The sequence below is a fragment of the Episyrphus balteatus genome, chromosome 1 (assembly GCF_945859705.1).
Source record: "Episyrphus balteatus chromosome 1, idEpiBalt1.1, whole genome shotgun sequence".
In the NCBI taxonomy this organism is placed as follows: Eukaryota; Metazoa; Arthropoda; class Insecta; order Diptera; family Syrphidae; genus Episyrphus; species Episyrphus balteatus.
Window position 1 is genome coordinate 154509794 of NC_079134.1, and position 16380 is coordinate 154526173.

Genomic DNA, 16380 nt, shown 5'->3' on the forward strand with positions numbered 1-16380 from the left:
ATCGATTGACACCAAATATGTCCTTTTACATTAATGTTTACTCATTTTTTAAAATACTGATTGACAAAAAAAAAACAGACATTTCGAAATCCTTTACTTTTTAGTAAATCCTACATGAACAAAAGCACCCTAATTAAGGAAAATGTAAAATATCAATGCCCATTACATTTAAGAAGTCAAATATGTAAAGAAAACCATAATAAAATACATTATAAACAAAATTTTTACGTGTTTTCTAATTTGTAATAAACCATTCCATAAACTGCCTTGTAAAGCTTCAGATTTGTTTCTGATAGAAACAAAAGTATACTTTTCTTATAGTTTTTGATGTGCTGAGTTAGAATCCGAAGTCAAAAAAAAAATTCTATCACGTCCGGATTTTAAGACATTCGCATTAAAGTATCACAAAACCAATTTTTTTCTTAGAAAATCTAAAAAAAAAACTACTATATCTCAAAAACCAGAGCTGACCGAAATTTTTTTGAGGTCGGATTCAAAATCAGCACACTTAAGTCCATTAGAAAAGTATACTTTTGTTCTAGGGAGAAAGATATATTAATTTTTAGAGATCAGTTTCTTTATGGTAAGATATGCCAAACCTACTAAACTTACTTAAATTAAGATATCTCGGAAAAGAAAAGAGAGAGATATTGAGAAGATTGAAACTGAATTTGAAAGAAAAAAATAAGCTCTTTCATAAACCATAACAATTTTAATTGAAAAAGATTACATTATGCCAAAATATTTCTTCGAAAACAGCAAAAAAATGGGTTTTTGAGATTTTCTAACGGGAATATCTAAAAAAACGTGACGTGCTAGGTCAATTCTGACTTCGGAATTCGGATTCACAATCAGCATACAAAAATCCTTTGTAAAAATATAGTTTTATTCAAAGGAGGATTTCCTTGCAGACCAGTGTTATTTAAGATACGTTAAGAATTGCTTAAAGTTTCGTTTTTGAGGGGAATAGCTATATGTTGGATATCCATCAGACTTTTTCTCATAGTTAATCTGTTAAAAAAAAGTCTTACGATCGCAAGATGCATGAGGCATGACGAAAGTAGATACCAAGTTATGACCTTCTGAATTTAGCTGTTTTAACTTTGCCCACAAAAGTTGACCATTTAACTTACCACCTTTTAACTTTTTTTACCAAAACTTTAGAGATGGAATTTTATTTTTAAATTGTTTTTATTAACAGTTTTCAAATAAAAATACGTTGAAACTCGATTATCCGGGATTCGATTAACCGGGACGCTCTATTATCCGTGATGAAAATATTTGAAATTTGTTCTTGAAAATAAAGACAACGTATTAATTTAAACTCTGTTATCCGTAATAAACTCTACTATCCGTAATATATGTACAGCACCCAACAAATTCCTTCACTTCAAATCAGTCCAACGCAAAAAGAAGTTACTGGATACCTATGTGTATTATTTTAGTATCTTATTTTTGTTTTCGTTTTTTTTTTTTAATAAGTTTTTTATAAATACTTAAAAATATATAATTTTTTGTTTGAGAAAAGAAAGTTCTATTATTCGGGATTTTCGATTATCCGTAATGGACTCGGTCCCGACCATCCCAGTTAATCGAGTTTCAACTGTATATAAAAAGTTTGTAACTTTACAGAAACTCCAGCTCCAAAAGAATGATTTTGCCACCCATGAATTTTATTTTATTTTGAATAAGTTACTTTTTAAAAGCCTTATTCTATCTTAATCATTATTTTTCAAAGAACTGTCAAAAATTACCTCCTTCGAAAAAGATATCCCAGTTAAAGGGAATTTAAGTTGGGGTTCATGGATACAAGACCGTGTTTTGTTTGATGTTTTTAAAAAAAGTATTATCTTTTGTTCAGTATTTTTTTTTTTTTAATGAGAGTTCTTACAAAAAAAAACAATAAACTTAATGAATCAAATTTTTATATTAATTTAAAAACAATATGTTTTTTGTTTAATGATTATTTCAGTGCATTAGTTCACGTAGATAATTAAATTTTGCGTCTTTTATGTTAAGAACATTTTTTCGATATTCTGAATATTAAAAAAGTTACAAGCCAAAAAAAGTAAAAAAACGAAAAAAAGACAAATTTTAAGTTTGGAGCCCTTTTTATAATAAATTATGAAAAAACCTTACGAGGTAAGATTGTTAACCTTAAAACTCTCTAAAACTCTGCTTTTTTTTGTATCCTTATAATTAAAAAAGTTATTAATACTTTCTTGTTTAAAAATACCCCTTTTTTACGATATGATGAGACTTAAAAATAAAAAAATTGCAGGTCCTGAATTTTCTTTTGTTACACTAAGCTATAAAATACTCACTTATCATTTAAAAATCAAGATATTAAAAATCGAAGATGGTGGCCGAAAGGTGAATTTCACCTGTGCAAAAAATCAGGGTAATAATATTCAGCCAATGCTCTATCGAATGAGCAAAAAAAAAAAATTTGGGGGTGGTACAAACTGCTGGGTCGCCAATATATGAACACCATAAATGCACTGGACTAGATAACAATAATTTGTTTGTCTATAAATACTCCCAAGTGCATTTAATGAAAGAAACAAAACATTGATTTTTCCCATTATGCTCTATACAAAAATAAAATAAACAAACAAAAAAGATGTTTCTCATGACAACTGTTGTTATCAAAATAAAACTGAAAAATAAACAACTCACCTAGGGTTCTATCAAATTAAATTTAAAAAAAAAGAACAATTTCATATTGAACAATCGAAAAATATGTCTCGAAATAATCCCCAATTAAATAAAACCCAAGTTATGGAAAATTTCAATTTAATTAAACCACAAAGTGAAATGCATCATCAATTTCAAAATCCTATTATTAAAAAACCACCAGGTATGTTCATATTAGTACATTCATATGTTTGTTTATATATTTATACAAAACATTTAATAATTGCAAGTTATTTCGGTAAAAGTAGGAGATATTAATAAAATGTTTGTTTTATCGTTCTAAATATAGGTAAATGTATACAAATGAGTAATTTCTCAAGTTGTTGGTTAATTGCATTTTTGTATTGTGAATTCTTTAATCATCTAAAATGTGGTTTAATTTTAGTAAATAAAATGTTATTTTTAAAAATAAACGAACGCTGAAAAAGTAAAGTAATAAATCAATCTCAATTCAATAAATTTATTAAGTTTTCTAAAAATAAAATATGTGTGTATATTTTGACTTAAATTGAATGCACACATTTAGATTGGCATTTTGTATGAGTTAGAAGTATTATTAAAACTTTTAATGTAAAAAAATCATAACAGAATTATTTCAAATTCATTAAATTACTAGAAATTTAATTAAAATATAAAATTTGATTTTAAAATAATCAAAATAATTTTTCATGTGGCCTGGACTCCATATAAAGTACAAGGTACATCATTGAATTTCTTGGATAGAATTAAAAAAGTATAATTTAAATTTAAAAAAAATAATAATTTTTGTTCAAATTTTAATACAATCTTTTTTAACATTTTTCAAATAATATTGAATTCCATGCTTATAAAATTATTAATTGACACATAGAAACACATTTTTTTTTAAATTATCAACGACCCGTTTTCAAAAAAAAAAAAAAGAGGTTGTCTGTAAAGCCGGTTTACGGACGATGATTTTACGTGATAACTCCGTCAGAAAATAGGTTGTGTGCTTTTGTTAAAAATGGGTCAATTGAAGCGTTTACTTTTTCCAAACAATTATAATTTACAAGAAAAAGCTAAACAGAAATACCTTTTTTAATTTCTCATTATATTAATTTTTTTATTTTAAAAGCTTACAAAAAAAATTATGCATTTTAAAAGCCAAGTATTTCTTCTTAAGAATAAAACCATTTTTAAATTTTTACAATGCGCAAAAAGTATACAAATAATTTATTGAAAACAATCATTTTCATCAAAAAAAGCAAAGAAAACATGAATTTTTATCTTCTCACGTCATTAATTCCATTTTTTTCCCTAACAACCTATTAAAAATTTTATACCATCTAAAAGCTTATTGTCTTAGCTCATATAAATATATATATCGATCAGGTCTATGAGACATCTACAAAAAGAGCTAGAATTTTTTTAACTCGATCAAATTTCATAAAAAAAGCAAAAAAAAAACATTTATTTTTATGTTCTCAGGCTATGTAATCAATTTTTTTATTTGACAACCTATAAAAAATATATACCATGTGAAAGCTTATTATTTCACCTTTCATATGACGTATCAAAGATGCCTACAATAGATGCCTACAAGAGAAGTTAGAATTTTTTAAAGTCAACCATGTCGAATTTCCAGACTGAGATTACGGTACTTTCCACACTGATGGCTGTTCGGCGGGCAACAGATCTCCACTGGTGTTTTGAGGTTTTCCGCAAGTTTCTTGATTTTACATTGTGTAGCTTGTAGTTAGTCTACCGTTATGTGTGATATACTTAATGAAAGGTAATTGTATCAGGATGCTCACAAAAGTTTTATAAAATTTCTATCAGCTCTTGGTCAAAAGTTATAACCTGTTGAATTCTAAAATTTTGTTTTACCTTTATCTCAAAATTTTGTTTACGAAAATGATTGAAACTTCGCACACATATAGTCGTAGTTATGGTCTATCATTACTCCATATACTTTATTCCTGTATCTATTAAAGAAAAAAAGATAAAAATAAAAAACGATGAAAATCGGTTAGAAACGGTCAAAAACCATGTTTTTTTATAACTTGTTTCTTCCGTTATTCAGTCAAAACTCACTAAACGATTTCAAGTTTTTGTATGCATAAGGCCAAGAAACCTACATGTTCTATAAGTTTGAGATTTTTTGAACGCTCAAAAAAAAAGCTAAAAATCATAAATTACCCAAAAATACCCCTAAAAGACAAGGTGTTTTTCAAAAATTCATATTTCGAAAGGCAGAGTGTTGGAAAAAAATCCGTATCAGACGCCTAATTTTTTTTCCCTCATCTTTCAACTGGCATCTTTAGAATTGTCAAAAAAAATTTCCTTTACCCAAAATCATCATTTTGTCATAGCCCCAACACGTGTACAACGTTCAAACAAAACGTTATAGCTTAGTTTCAAAATTTTTTTTAGAATTTTTCCTTAAATGCAGTTATTCTTAAATTAATCTCATCTATCTATAGCCCCCTTCGGGTAGGGGAAAAGAAAGAATATACCCGAGGTAGGCATGCCTGTCGTAAGAGGCGACTAAAATCCACCCTCCGTATACTGAGAATGACGTATACAAAATATGGAATGAATAAAACAGAAAGATATAATACCCCAGGTGGCAATTCAGATTTTCTGGAAAATCCACCCTCTTCGGAGGTCGGCTCTAAGGATTCTGGGGAGAGCCAATTATTCCAATTCGAACACTTGATAAATCCGTTTTCAAGAAAACCCATGATAACTCGATCACCACCACCAACATCGAGTGTATCCGGGCAAAAGAGTCCGCCCAAAACGACAGAGCGTGCAAAAGAAGACTCAGAGAAAGTAGAAAGTCTTGTAAAAGACAATAAAGATCTTCGTCAAAGGCTCGACGAAACATTGCAACTCTATCAAGAGTTGAAAGAAGAAATAAAATTTCTAAGAAATGAAAATGAGGCCTTAAAGAAAGCACAGCAAGAAATCGATATTCTTCGCAAAGAAAATGTTATGTTGAAAAAAACTAAAACAGAAATAGAATCAAAAGAAACTCCACAGCAAGTGGATATTGTTGAATATAAAACAGACGAAGAAGAACTAGAACGTGAAACGAAAAGATCCTCAAAAAGACGTACCAAAAAACGTAAAGCTTCGTCCCCACCAGAGGGGGCATCCTCTTCTGAAACGGAAGAAGCGAATGTAGAAGTAAATAAAGAAAACGATAAAAATAACAAAGAAAAACCTGTTAAAATAAGGCCACCGCCACCGATTAATGTTGTCGGGGTTGCGGAGTTCAATAAATTACAAACTATTTTAAAGGCGTTACCGCCGCCGAATTTTAAAGTTATCTCGCTTAATAACAACAAGTGGAAAGTTTGTGTAAAAGACTCCGATAACTATCGTCTCCTTTCGCGAAGACTAAACGAAGAACAAGTAGAGTGGTACACATACGAAAACAAATCGGAAAGACCTCTACGCGTCGTGGCGAGGGGCTTACACTCCTCATGCCAAAAAAATGATGTCATCAGTGATCTTAAAGAACAAAATTACAAGATTTTAAATGCTGAAAACATCGTCAAGAAGGAAAAACAACAAAAAGATAAAGAAACAGTCGTGGTACAACGTGGCCTCCCACTATTCATACTCACGTTTGATAAAACAGAAAAACTAGAGGAAATCTACAAAATTAAAACAATACTTAACCTCGTTGTAAAGATCGAACCTCTAAGAAACCGTACAAAGCAAGTACCTCAGTGTAAACGCTGTCAAGGCTTCAACCACACGCAAACCTATTGCAAAAAAGAACCTAGGTGTGTGAAATGCGCGGGAAAGCATTTAACTGCAGACTGTACCGGAAATAGCAAAACTCCAGCGAAGTGCATTAATTGCAATGGAAGTCACCCGGCAAGCTATAGAGGCTGTGAAGTAGCCAAAGAGCTACAAAAACGCCGAGAAAAAACTCACACACAAAGAAAACCATTGAAGCAAACAGAAAACCCAATTTCTAAGACACCTAAAAGGGCAAATACAGTAAGACCCAATACCGGCAAAGAAAATCAAACGCCATCAACATCAAAGACGTCTCCAGAAAAAAGTAGTGCAAACTCATACGCCAAAGCGGCAGCTACACCCGTAATAAATCATCCTGAACCTGACGCATTTTCTCAATGTTTGGCTTTAATCTTGTCAAAATTTGAGGATCAGGTCAAACTTAATAATAAAATATGTGATAGGCTAGCTAAAATTGAAGAATTTATTCGACCCCAACGGTATACAAGAAAACATGATGGAAAACCTTAAAATTATTACGTGGAATGCCAATGGATTATGGCAGAGACTTGGAGAACTAGAAATGGTTATACGGGAACAAGATATTGACATTTGTTTGATATCAGAAACCCATGTTAAAAGAGAATCAAATTTCAATATAAACGGTTTTTTAGATTACCACGCAATTCATCCGTCGAACAAAGCAAGGGGCGGAGCATCATTATATATAAAAGAATGTTTCAAACACTCGATTGGCTTAAAGCTTGAACTTGAATCGATGCAGCTTATAAGTGTGCAGGTTAAAACTAAACATGATGCATTGAATATATCATCAATATACTGCCCTCCGCGGTACAAAATCGATAGAAATGAATTTTCAAACTTACTAAAATCACTTAGACCAACGTTAATCATTGGTGGCGATTTTAACGCTAAACACACGTTTTGGGGCTCTAGATGCATATCTCAAAAGGGCCGAGCATTATACGAAGCCGGTATGGAGAATAATTGTGACTTTCATTCTACTGGAAAATCAACTTATTGGCCGGCAGATTCCTCCAAAATACCTGACCTGATTGATTTCTTTATAGTCAGGGGAATACCGTCAAATCGAATTAAAGTAACGGAATGCTTTGATCTTTTCTCTGACCACTCTCCCGTTATTCTCACAATGAGCGAAAGTCTTGTTAAAATTGAAATACCACCTAGGCTAACAAACGGTAAAACTAACTGGGAAGGCTTTAAGAAAGATATTGAGGATAATGTTGAATTAAGGGTATCACTACAAACACCTCTTGAGCTTGAAGCAGCGGTAGATAATTTTGTGAATATTATCCAAAAAGCCGCATGGAACAATACCCCTTGCCAAAGAGAAATTGCAGGGTACAAAGATTCTAAATATCCCCAAGAGATAAAAGACGTTCTTAAAGAAAAGCGAAAAGCGCGCAAAAAATGGCAACAAACTCGTGCTCCTCAACACAAATCTAATTTAAATCACTTAAGTAATTTACTTAAAAAGATGATATCAGATTTCAAGAACCGCGAAGCTAAAAATTACCTTGAAAATTTGACGGCAGGTAAAGAATCTAACTACTCTCTATGGAAAGCTATAAAAGCCACGAAAAAACCTAAGATTCCAGCACCTCCGATTATGAAAGACCAAAATGAATGGGCAAGAAGCGACAAAGAGAAAGCAAACGTTTTCGCTGATTACCTAGAGGAAACATTCAAACCATTCATTGGGCAAGCATTGAATGATAGTATAAATATGAATATAACGTCAAGTGAAAGCTTCATCACAAGAAATGTTACGCTTGCCGAATTAAACAAAGAAATTAAGAAGCTAAAGTCAAAAAAAGCTCCAGGATACGACTTAATTACTGCGGAAATTCTTAAAATGCTCCCACGGAAAGGTTTAATAAACCTCCTATACATAATGAATGCCACTCTTAGGTTAGAATATATTCCAAACCAATGGAAAGTCGCAGAAGTAATAATGGTCTTGAAACCTGGCAAACCATCACATGAAAAGAAATCATACAGACCCATTTCACTGCTTCCAGTAGTATCAAAGGTTTTTGAGAGAATATTTTTACAGCGCCTCCAGCCAATAATAGAAGAAAAAGGTCTTATACCTGAACACCAGTTCGGTTTTAGAAGCAAGCACTCGACGATTGATCAAGTACATAGAATCACCGATGTCATTGAGAAAGCTCTTGAAGAAAAGAAAATTTGTTCAGCGGTCTTTTTAGATGTGTCTCAAGCTTTTGATAAAGTATGGCACGAGGGTCTCAAATTCAAGTTAAGACAAGTCCTACCTGAAGGACTCTTTATCATTCTTAGAGAATATCTAGAGAACAGAATTTTTCGCGTTAGGCACGGAAATGATTACTCAGACTTTAGGGAAATAGTGGCTGGGGTACCACAAGGTAGTGTTTTAGGTCCCATTCTGTACCTTCTATTCACACGCGATATACCTCAAACAGAAAACACAATTGTAGCTACTTTTGCTGACGACACCGCAATACTTGCAGTAGGCAAAACAATTAACGAATCGACAAGTAAATTGCAAAATGCTCTTAACAATGTCAATGAATGGACACAAACATGGCGAATAGCGCTTAACGAATTTAAGTCAGTCCACGTGGACTTTACATATAAGAAAATAAATAGACTACCTGTTTTTATTAATACTACTCAAGTTCCATTTGCAAATGAGGCAAAATATCTCGGGATGACTCTCGACGCGAAATTAAAATGGAAACCGCATGTTAAAAATAAATGTGATCAATTAAATATTAAGTTAAGAGAAATGTACTGGTTACTCGGACAACATTCTAGACTTAGTATTGAAAACAAATTATTAGTTTACAAGCAAGTACTTAAGCCTGTCTGGACATATGGTATTCAACTCTGGGGTTGTACCCGCGATACAAATTTAAATAGATTACAAACCTTTGAAAATAAATTATTAAGATCAATTGTAAATGCGCCGTGGTATATAAGAAACGAAGATCTTCACAGGGATCTTGGAATCCCCACGGTTCGCGAAGAAATAAAAACGTTTGCCCAAAAACATCGAAAACGGTTAGTCGAACATACTAATAGAACAATACTAGAAATACTCGACGAGACAAACTTAGTACGACGTTTGCAAAGGACTAAACCTTCCGATTTGGTACAGTGAAATTTTTCAATTTAATTCCTTTATTTCAAAATATCGGCATTGATTAATATAAATTTAAATGTTTTAGAGATTTTATTTGTTTAACTTCCTTTAAAGTATTTTTTTGATAACAAAATTTAAACCATTACTTAAATGATTTAATTTAAAACGAATGTTATTTATTTATTTTTAAATATCATCAGTAGGAACTTTCATCGGAAAGTTACCTACAACACGTTACTTAACTTCGAGAAAGATAAATTGCTAGATAAGTTCCATCTGAACTTAGTTGCAATCTGGAGGAGGAGGTTGTTTTAGTGGTTAAGAGTCCCACATATCTATGAGCACGCGTTTTCCGGGCCTCATAGAATCTTTTGAAGATTTCAACACCTACCCACGGACAAAAAAAAAAAAAAAAAAAAAAAAAAAATCTATCTATAGCAAAAAAATCAATTCTCTACAACTTCGCGTTTAGATTTTAGCTCAAATTTCATCTTTCCGTTTTACCCCTGTTTACCCTATTAAATGACGGAATTTTTAAAAATCCTTCATTTGGATTAAGCTTTAGGTTATTATCTTTCAAATAAGCTATAGAAGATTTTTGTATCTCTAATAGTTTATTTTTAATTTTGAATTGAAATTTTTTGCCGCACTGCGAAAGTGCGAGAGTGTAACGTTAGAAAATGGCGTCACTTTTTTGTGGTGGCTGCCATGGTTCATCGATTTATAAACGTTATCACGTCAAAAAAAAAATTGTTTTTTCCAAATAAAAAAAATGAAATTTTTGTTTTCAAAACAAACCAACTTTTAGAGAGCAAGGAAGTGCAACTAAGACGTGTATATTATTTAACTTGCAAATTGTTACAATCAAAATCGTGACCTATAGCCCACGAAGAAAGTATAATTTTTTGTAATCAAAAAGGTCACGAAAGGAGGAACTAATGATTTAATTTATTTGTTATTAGTAAATTTTATTTTTGGTTTTGATGACCATTTAAACGTTTATACATAAGTTCTTACACGTTTTACACGAATCATTGGCTTTTTTTGTGAAATTACAGATTTTATTGTATCTTCGAAATAAACACGTTTTCTCCTATTCTACCTATTTTTTTTATGAAAACTCTTTATTCTTGCTTTCTATCCCAAAATCAATGTTTTTACCAAATTTTATTAGGGTGGCCCATCATTTTTGTTTCCATTAAAAAAAAACACCCTTTTAACCATGATATTTTTAAAGACACTTTAGACTCTTGTTTCTTATCTCAAAAGTAGTATTATTGCTGAATTTCAATAGGGTACCACTAATACTACTTTTATATTACTCATTTTTTTTTTCAAATATACCCATATTTTCTCTACACCTAAAAAAAAAAACACCCTTTCAGATGAAAAAAATGTATACACTCTTGTTTTATTCGTAATTCCTATGGGAAAGACAACATTTTTAATAAATTTCGTAAGGGTACCATTTATACCACTGATTTTATCGGACTTATCACGGATTTTCCCTATTTCCCAACAAAAAAAAACAGTCTTTAACCTAGATTCTTGGTTTTTGTTATAAATGAAACATTTTTACCAATTTTCATTGGTGTAAAAATTTTGTCCCAGTTTTTGTGGTCTTATTACCGAATTTTATCATTTCTTAAAAAAAAACCTCTTTCACTCAAAATAATTTTGTTAACTTTGTAGATTCTTTATTCTTATTCTAAACAAAACTTTTTCACCAAGTTTTAAAAATTAATAAAATTTAAGTCAGTTGTTATGATACCTTTCTCACACATAACTCAACCCATCAAAAAAAAAACACCCTTTCACCATAAATATTTTTAAGAACTTTATGAATCCTTTGTCCCTGCTTTATATTAAACCTTCATCCCGAATTTCATCAGTGTATCATGTTTTTCACATGGGTTTCGGTTATATTTTACCTATTGAAGTCGAAAAACAAGCAACCTTGTTTTGAATTGGCTATAACTTTTCTTAGAGCAATCGCATTGTCTTTATTTTTATGTTATTAGATTCAGCATCAAAAAATACCTTGAAAACATGTGTCATATGATGATGTTCGACAAACAATTTTGTTCACTATATTTTTGACCTTCACCCCCTCTCTCTTGTCCGCGAAAAAACACCCTACCGCCCAACTTTTTCTTATATACTTTTTTATCCTTGGTTCTTATCACAAAATGAGTGTAACAATTATTTTTTTTATTTGTTGATTTAATGTACTATTTTACCTGTAATATGTATGTTATTTTTCACATTTTTTTATATTTTATTAAAAAACTAACTCTTACAAGGTTTTATTAGCAATTATGGTTGGTAACCAGTTGGCACCAAATCTCAAATTCAAATTAAGACTTAGTCCTGTCTGAATGATTTTTCACCTTTCTAAGATAATATCTAAAGAACAAAATGTTCCGTATCAGAAAAAAAAAAAGAAGATTATTCAGATATTAGAGAAATATTGGCTGGGTTACCACAAGGTAGTTTTTTAGGTCCCATTTTGTATCTTTTTTTTACAAACGATACTTACAGTAAGCAAATGGGTTAACGAATCGAACAGTTTTAAGCTAAATGTTGTAAATAATGTCAATGAATGGACAAAAATATGACTTTGCTTCAAAAATTTGTATCAGTAGTTGTCCTCTAAGAAATTTTAAAAGATTTTAGTACCTATTCACGGAAGGTTTATTTTTAAATCAATATTAATCCAGTCTTAGGACATACTACAAAGGCAGTGATATCTATTGAGAGACTTAAACAACTTAATTGATTTTCTTCAAACAAATTTTAAGATGCATAAAAGTTGGAACTTGAGAAAAGAATTTGGAAATGAAGGCTCCACAATTGAAAGATAATAATGCCTTGTTATTGGATTAGTACAAAAAGTTAGTCAAATATCATGATTTTAATTTTTTTTTATCGAAAAAGGGACTGAAATTCACATTTTTTTTTTTTTTCTTTTTTTGCAAGGCAGTGAATGTTACTAACATGTAACATGAGAGTAACACACTAGTTTTGCTATTTATTATTTCGGAAAATAATTTTTTGCTATTCAGATTTCTTAGTTGTGATGTTTTTTCACAGGATAATACTGAAATATGCTTTTCAATATAAAATCAAGCACGTGCAATCTATCTATGCATTTATATAATTTCGGGGAAGAAAAACTCTTTAACAGAGAAATATGTATTTTCCATATGATGCACTATTCTCGGATCTTAAACAATACATAAAATGCAAAAAGGGCTTATGGATTAATAATATTTTTTTGAAAAAAAAAAAACATCAAACATTTTTCTTATAATCCGAATGCACTTGCTTCTCTGTTTTATATAAGAGAGAAGAGATCCGAAATAATTTTTGCTTTTAATGTAGTTGAATTTTCCATAAAATTTCTTTCTTTGTTATATTTTTTCCAGTAACTCGTTCGAAACGAATGGAACAATTTCTTTGGCATGAATTCTACGAAGAGTACATTCTATCGAAAGAAAATTCAAATTCACTTCAATCTGATGGAAAACCAATTACTACTGAATACATTGACGAATATGGAAAGTTAGTAGATACTAACTTGCTTGTCAAAAAGAACAACGATATGGAAATAATGGAAGAATTGTTGAAAAATAGATTTCCACTTTACTCGGATGCAGCTATAACATTTTGGAATCCTAAAGGAAATGTTTCGAGGAATTTTGGAAAAACTCTGTCGATAACATTGCCAATATCAGAACAGCATGGACAATTTGGATAAATAATGGACTTGAAATACCATTGTCAAGAAATATTTCCGAAAATAACAAAATTGATTTGAAATGAAGAGTTTTGTTTTATATGTGATCAAAATTGATGGCCATTTAGAATGCCTAAATAAATTTTGAAATGTTGAAGAGAGAAACAGAAATGGTTTTCTTTGGAATGGAATTATTATAAGCTTGTGAGGAAAAATTTTCTTTTAAGAGAAAATGATATGGAACAAAGAGTATGTTTCTCTGTAAAGGTTGAATTGACGACTTGCATGGAAATGCAATCAAGTTGGAAATGCATTTGAAGACTACTATAATTATCAAGAAGCTATTTGTTCTGCTTCAAAGTCCTTAAAGTGCATTAAAAAATTGTTTTTATTTTAGTTTTTTAGTTCGAAAAAATGATTTTCGTCAAAAATACTTTGAATGTTTCTTTTTGGCTGCTCGAAATATTATTTATTTATTTTTCGTTCAAAATACGAAACTTTTTAAAATAAATCAATTTGTATGGTTTTTAAGCAAACAGCAATATATCGATTAATGCATTTCAGGCGTAAAAATGAAAATGAATTAAAAAAAAAAGTATCGATTTATGATTTTTGTATGTACCGTGAACATTTTGTGAGGACACTATTTTTTGAAACCAATTATGATGTATTTACAAAAAATATTGAGTTCCGTTATGGATCTCTTAGAGTTTCGGGCCAAAATTCTGTATGTGCCAAAATTCGGATTCCAAAATTCTGGGTTCCAAAATTCTGTATTCTAAAATTCTGTAAATTATAAAAGAAAATTGTTTTGATAATGAAATAAATTGCACGACTGGGGTCGCACGTACTTGCTCTTATGCTTAAAGTAACTATATTGTTAAAGCTATTTATTCAAGAAATTTAAAATTTGATATTTTGAAGAAATTTCATAAGTAGTATAAAAAATTAAATCTGTTTTTATAATTAATTAAACTCCGTTTTAAATTATCTTAAAAAAAAAACACAAATATGCCATTTTATTTCTTGTATAAAAAGGTATTTTTAGAAAAAAATTTTCGAAAATTGTAGGAGCCGTTTTTTAAAAAAATAAATTTTTATATATAAAATTTTTTTAACATTTTTCAAAAAAAAAAGTTGGTATGCCATTTTGAAGAAATAATTAATTTACACATAAAAACTAAATTTCAAAATTTTTCATTGATACGTTTTCAAAAAATTGATTTTTCAAAAAAAAATTTTGAAATATTTTTTAAAAATCCAAAAATGCGTTTTTTGAAAATTTTCTAAAATTTAAATATTATCTTTACTTACACACTTTTGTATACAAATTTTCATTTAAATCGGGTTAATGTTGTACGAGATATTCAGAAACGAAAAAAAAAAACCGTTCTATGACAGGTACCGTTAATAACGGTACAAAAAATATTTTTTTATTTAAAAAGTTTGCTCTTATGTGTAGTACTAAACACAAAAATTTTAATCAAAATCGTTAGAGCCGTTTTTGAAAAAAAATTAACTTTTCTATTTCCGTTATATGGCAGGTACCGTTAGTTTTGGTCATAAAAAAAAATTTCAATTTCTCCTCTAGGGAATCACCAAAAACTGCTAACTACCAAGTTTGAAGAAAATCACTTCACTCGTTTAGGGTGCAGCTCCAGATAGAGACAGACACACAGACAGACAGAATTTCCGGACCCACTTTTTTGACATTCTCCATCATCGTATTGTCATGTAAAATTGTTATCTCAAGTTCCATTTTTTTTACGAATCCTAAACTTGCCCTATAGTACCTATATCGCAAGTAAATAAAAAGGAGGCACCTACAAACCTTTTTTTATTATCACACAAATTTTGCTTTTATAATTTACAGAATTTTGGAGTCAGATTTCATATTGCATTAAATTTGAATGAAATCTCTGGGACATCAAAATACGAGTATGTAATATTTAGCCAACAATCTTTAGGTATATATTTCATCATTTTGTTTTCTATTATGTTTTTTTTTTTTTTCTTTTTTGTAAGGTCTTTTAAACACTGTGATGCCTACTTAATTTGTTAATTGAATAAAAATGTTCAACAGAAAAGATTTAAAAATGTAAATAAAGATTTGGAATTACAGAATTCTAAAAAGCACAATAATGGATTTTGAAAAACAGAATTTTGTATTTACAGAATTTTGAAATACAGAATATGGAAAAAGCTGAATATTTGAATACGGAATTATGCTCCTACAGAATTTTGGAATACAGAATAATAACCCGTTCCCTTTCCTAGAGGGCCTCCAGAAAAAGGTGAAAAGATATCTCTGATCCAAATTATCGAAGATCAAAAAAACCAAATGACTAATTTTAAGATTTGATGAATTTATCGAAGTAATATTCAAAATTTTGATTTTTTACAAAATAAGAAGAAAAAATCGTTTTATTTTCAAGAAAATTAACACTTCAAAGTGATTTAAAAATTGTTAAATTTTTGCTCTTGATTAGCCTTCACCAAAGATTTTCAAAAATTCAAACTTTTCAAGTTTTTAGGTTAAGATGTACGGTAACTAAAATCTAAAAAAAATGGCACATTTCTTTTTTTTCTATAAATATTTCTTATAACCACATTGCACTTAGTATTACTCTAAAAAACAAATGTTTTACTATACTAATGTTTTCTGTATAAAAAAATATAAAAAAAAATATACAGGGTGTCCCACAGTCACCGCCCCAAACGAAAACCATGGATTCCTGAGGTCATTTTAAGTCGAAAAACTTTAGAGGTAATTTTCTCGTTTTCGTCCCGTTTTAGAGTTATGACGGTTTTTATAATTTTTGCTCACTTTTCCTTTAACTGGCTTTATCTTTCCCAAAATACGTCTGATTTGAAAGATTTTTTTTACAACCAATCAAGAATTTATTACAGTTTAATTTTGTTCACTTATTATTAAAACCCAGTTTATTTTCTTAAAAAAATTACTTTTTTTTCATAAAAAAGCCCACTTTTTTTTAAATAAACTGGGATTTATTAATAAGTGAACAAAATTAATACTTATTTACGTGTTTTTTTTTTT

At 29.9% G+C, this 16380-nt stretch overlaps 1 protein-coding gene across 1 annotated transcript; it reads left to right on the forward strand.

Moving 5' to 3' along the window:
• Positions 1–2687: 2687 nt before the first annotated feature.
• Positions 2688–13490, forward strand: LOC129921444 (uncharacterized). The gene is made up of 2 exons (XM_056003273.1): positions 2688–2860; positions 13012–13490. Exons 1-2 carry the CDS (start codon positions 2743–2745, stop codon positions 13341–13343), a joined length of 450 nt encoding a protein of 149 aa, XP_055859248.1. The 5' UTR covers positions 2688–2742; the 3' UTR covers positions 13344–13490.
• Positions 13491–16380: the final 2890 nt, after the last annotated feature.

Bases quoted from the DNA above. Each gene is read 5' to 3' on its own strand.
- LOC129921444 (XM_056003273.1), top strand. From the start codon at position 2,743: ATGTCTCGAAATAATCCCCAATTAAATAAAACCCAAGTTATGGAAAAT. The intron at 2,861-13,011 runs GTATGTTCATAT...TATTTTTTCCAG, and splicing joins TATTATTAAAAAACCACCAG to TAACTCGTTCGAAACGAATG.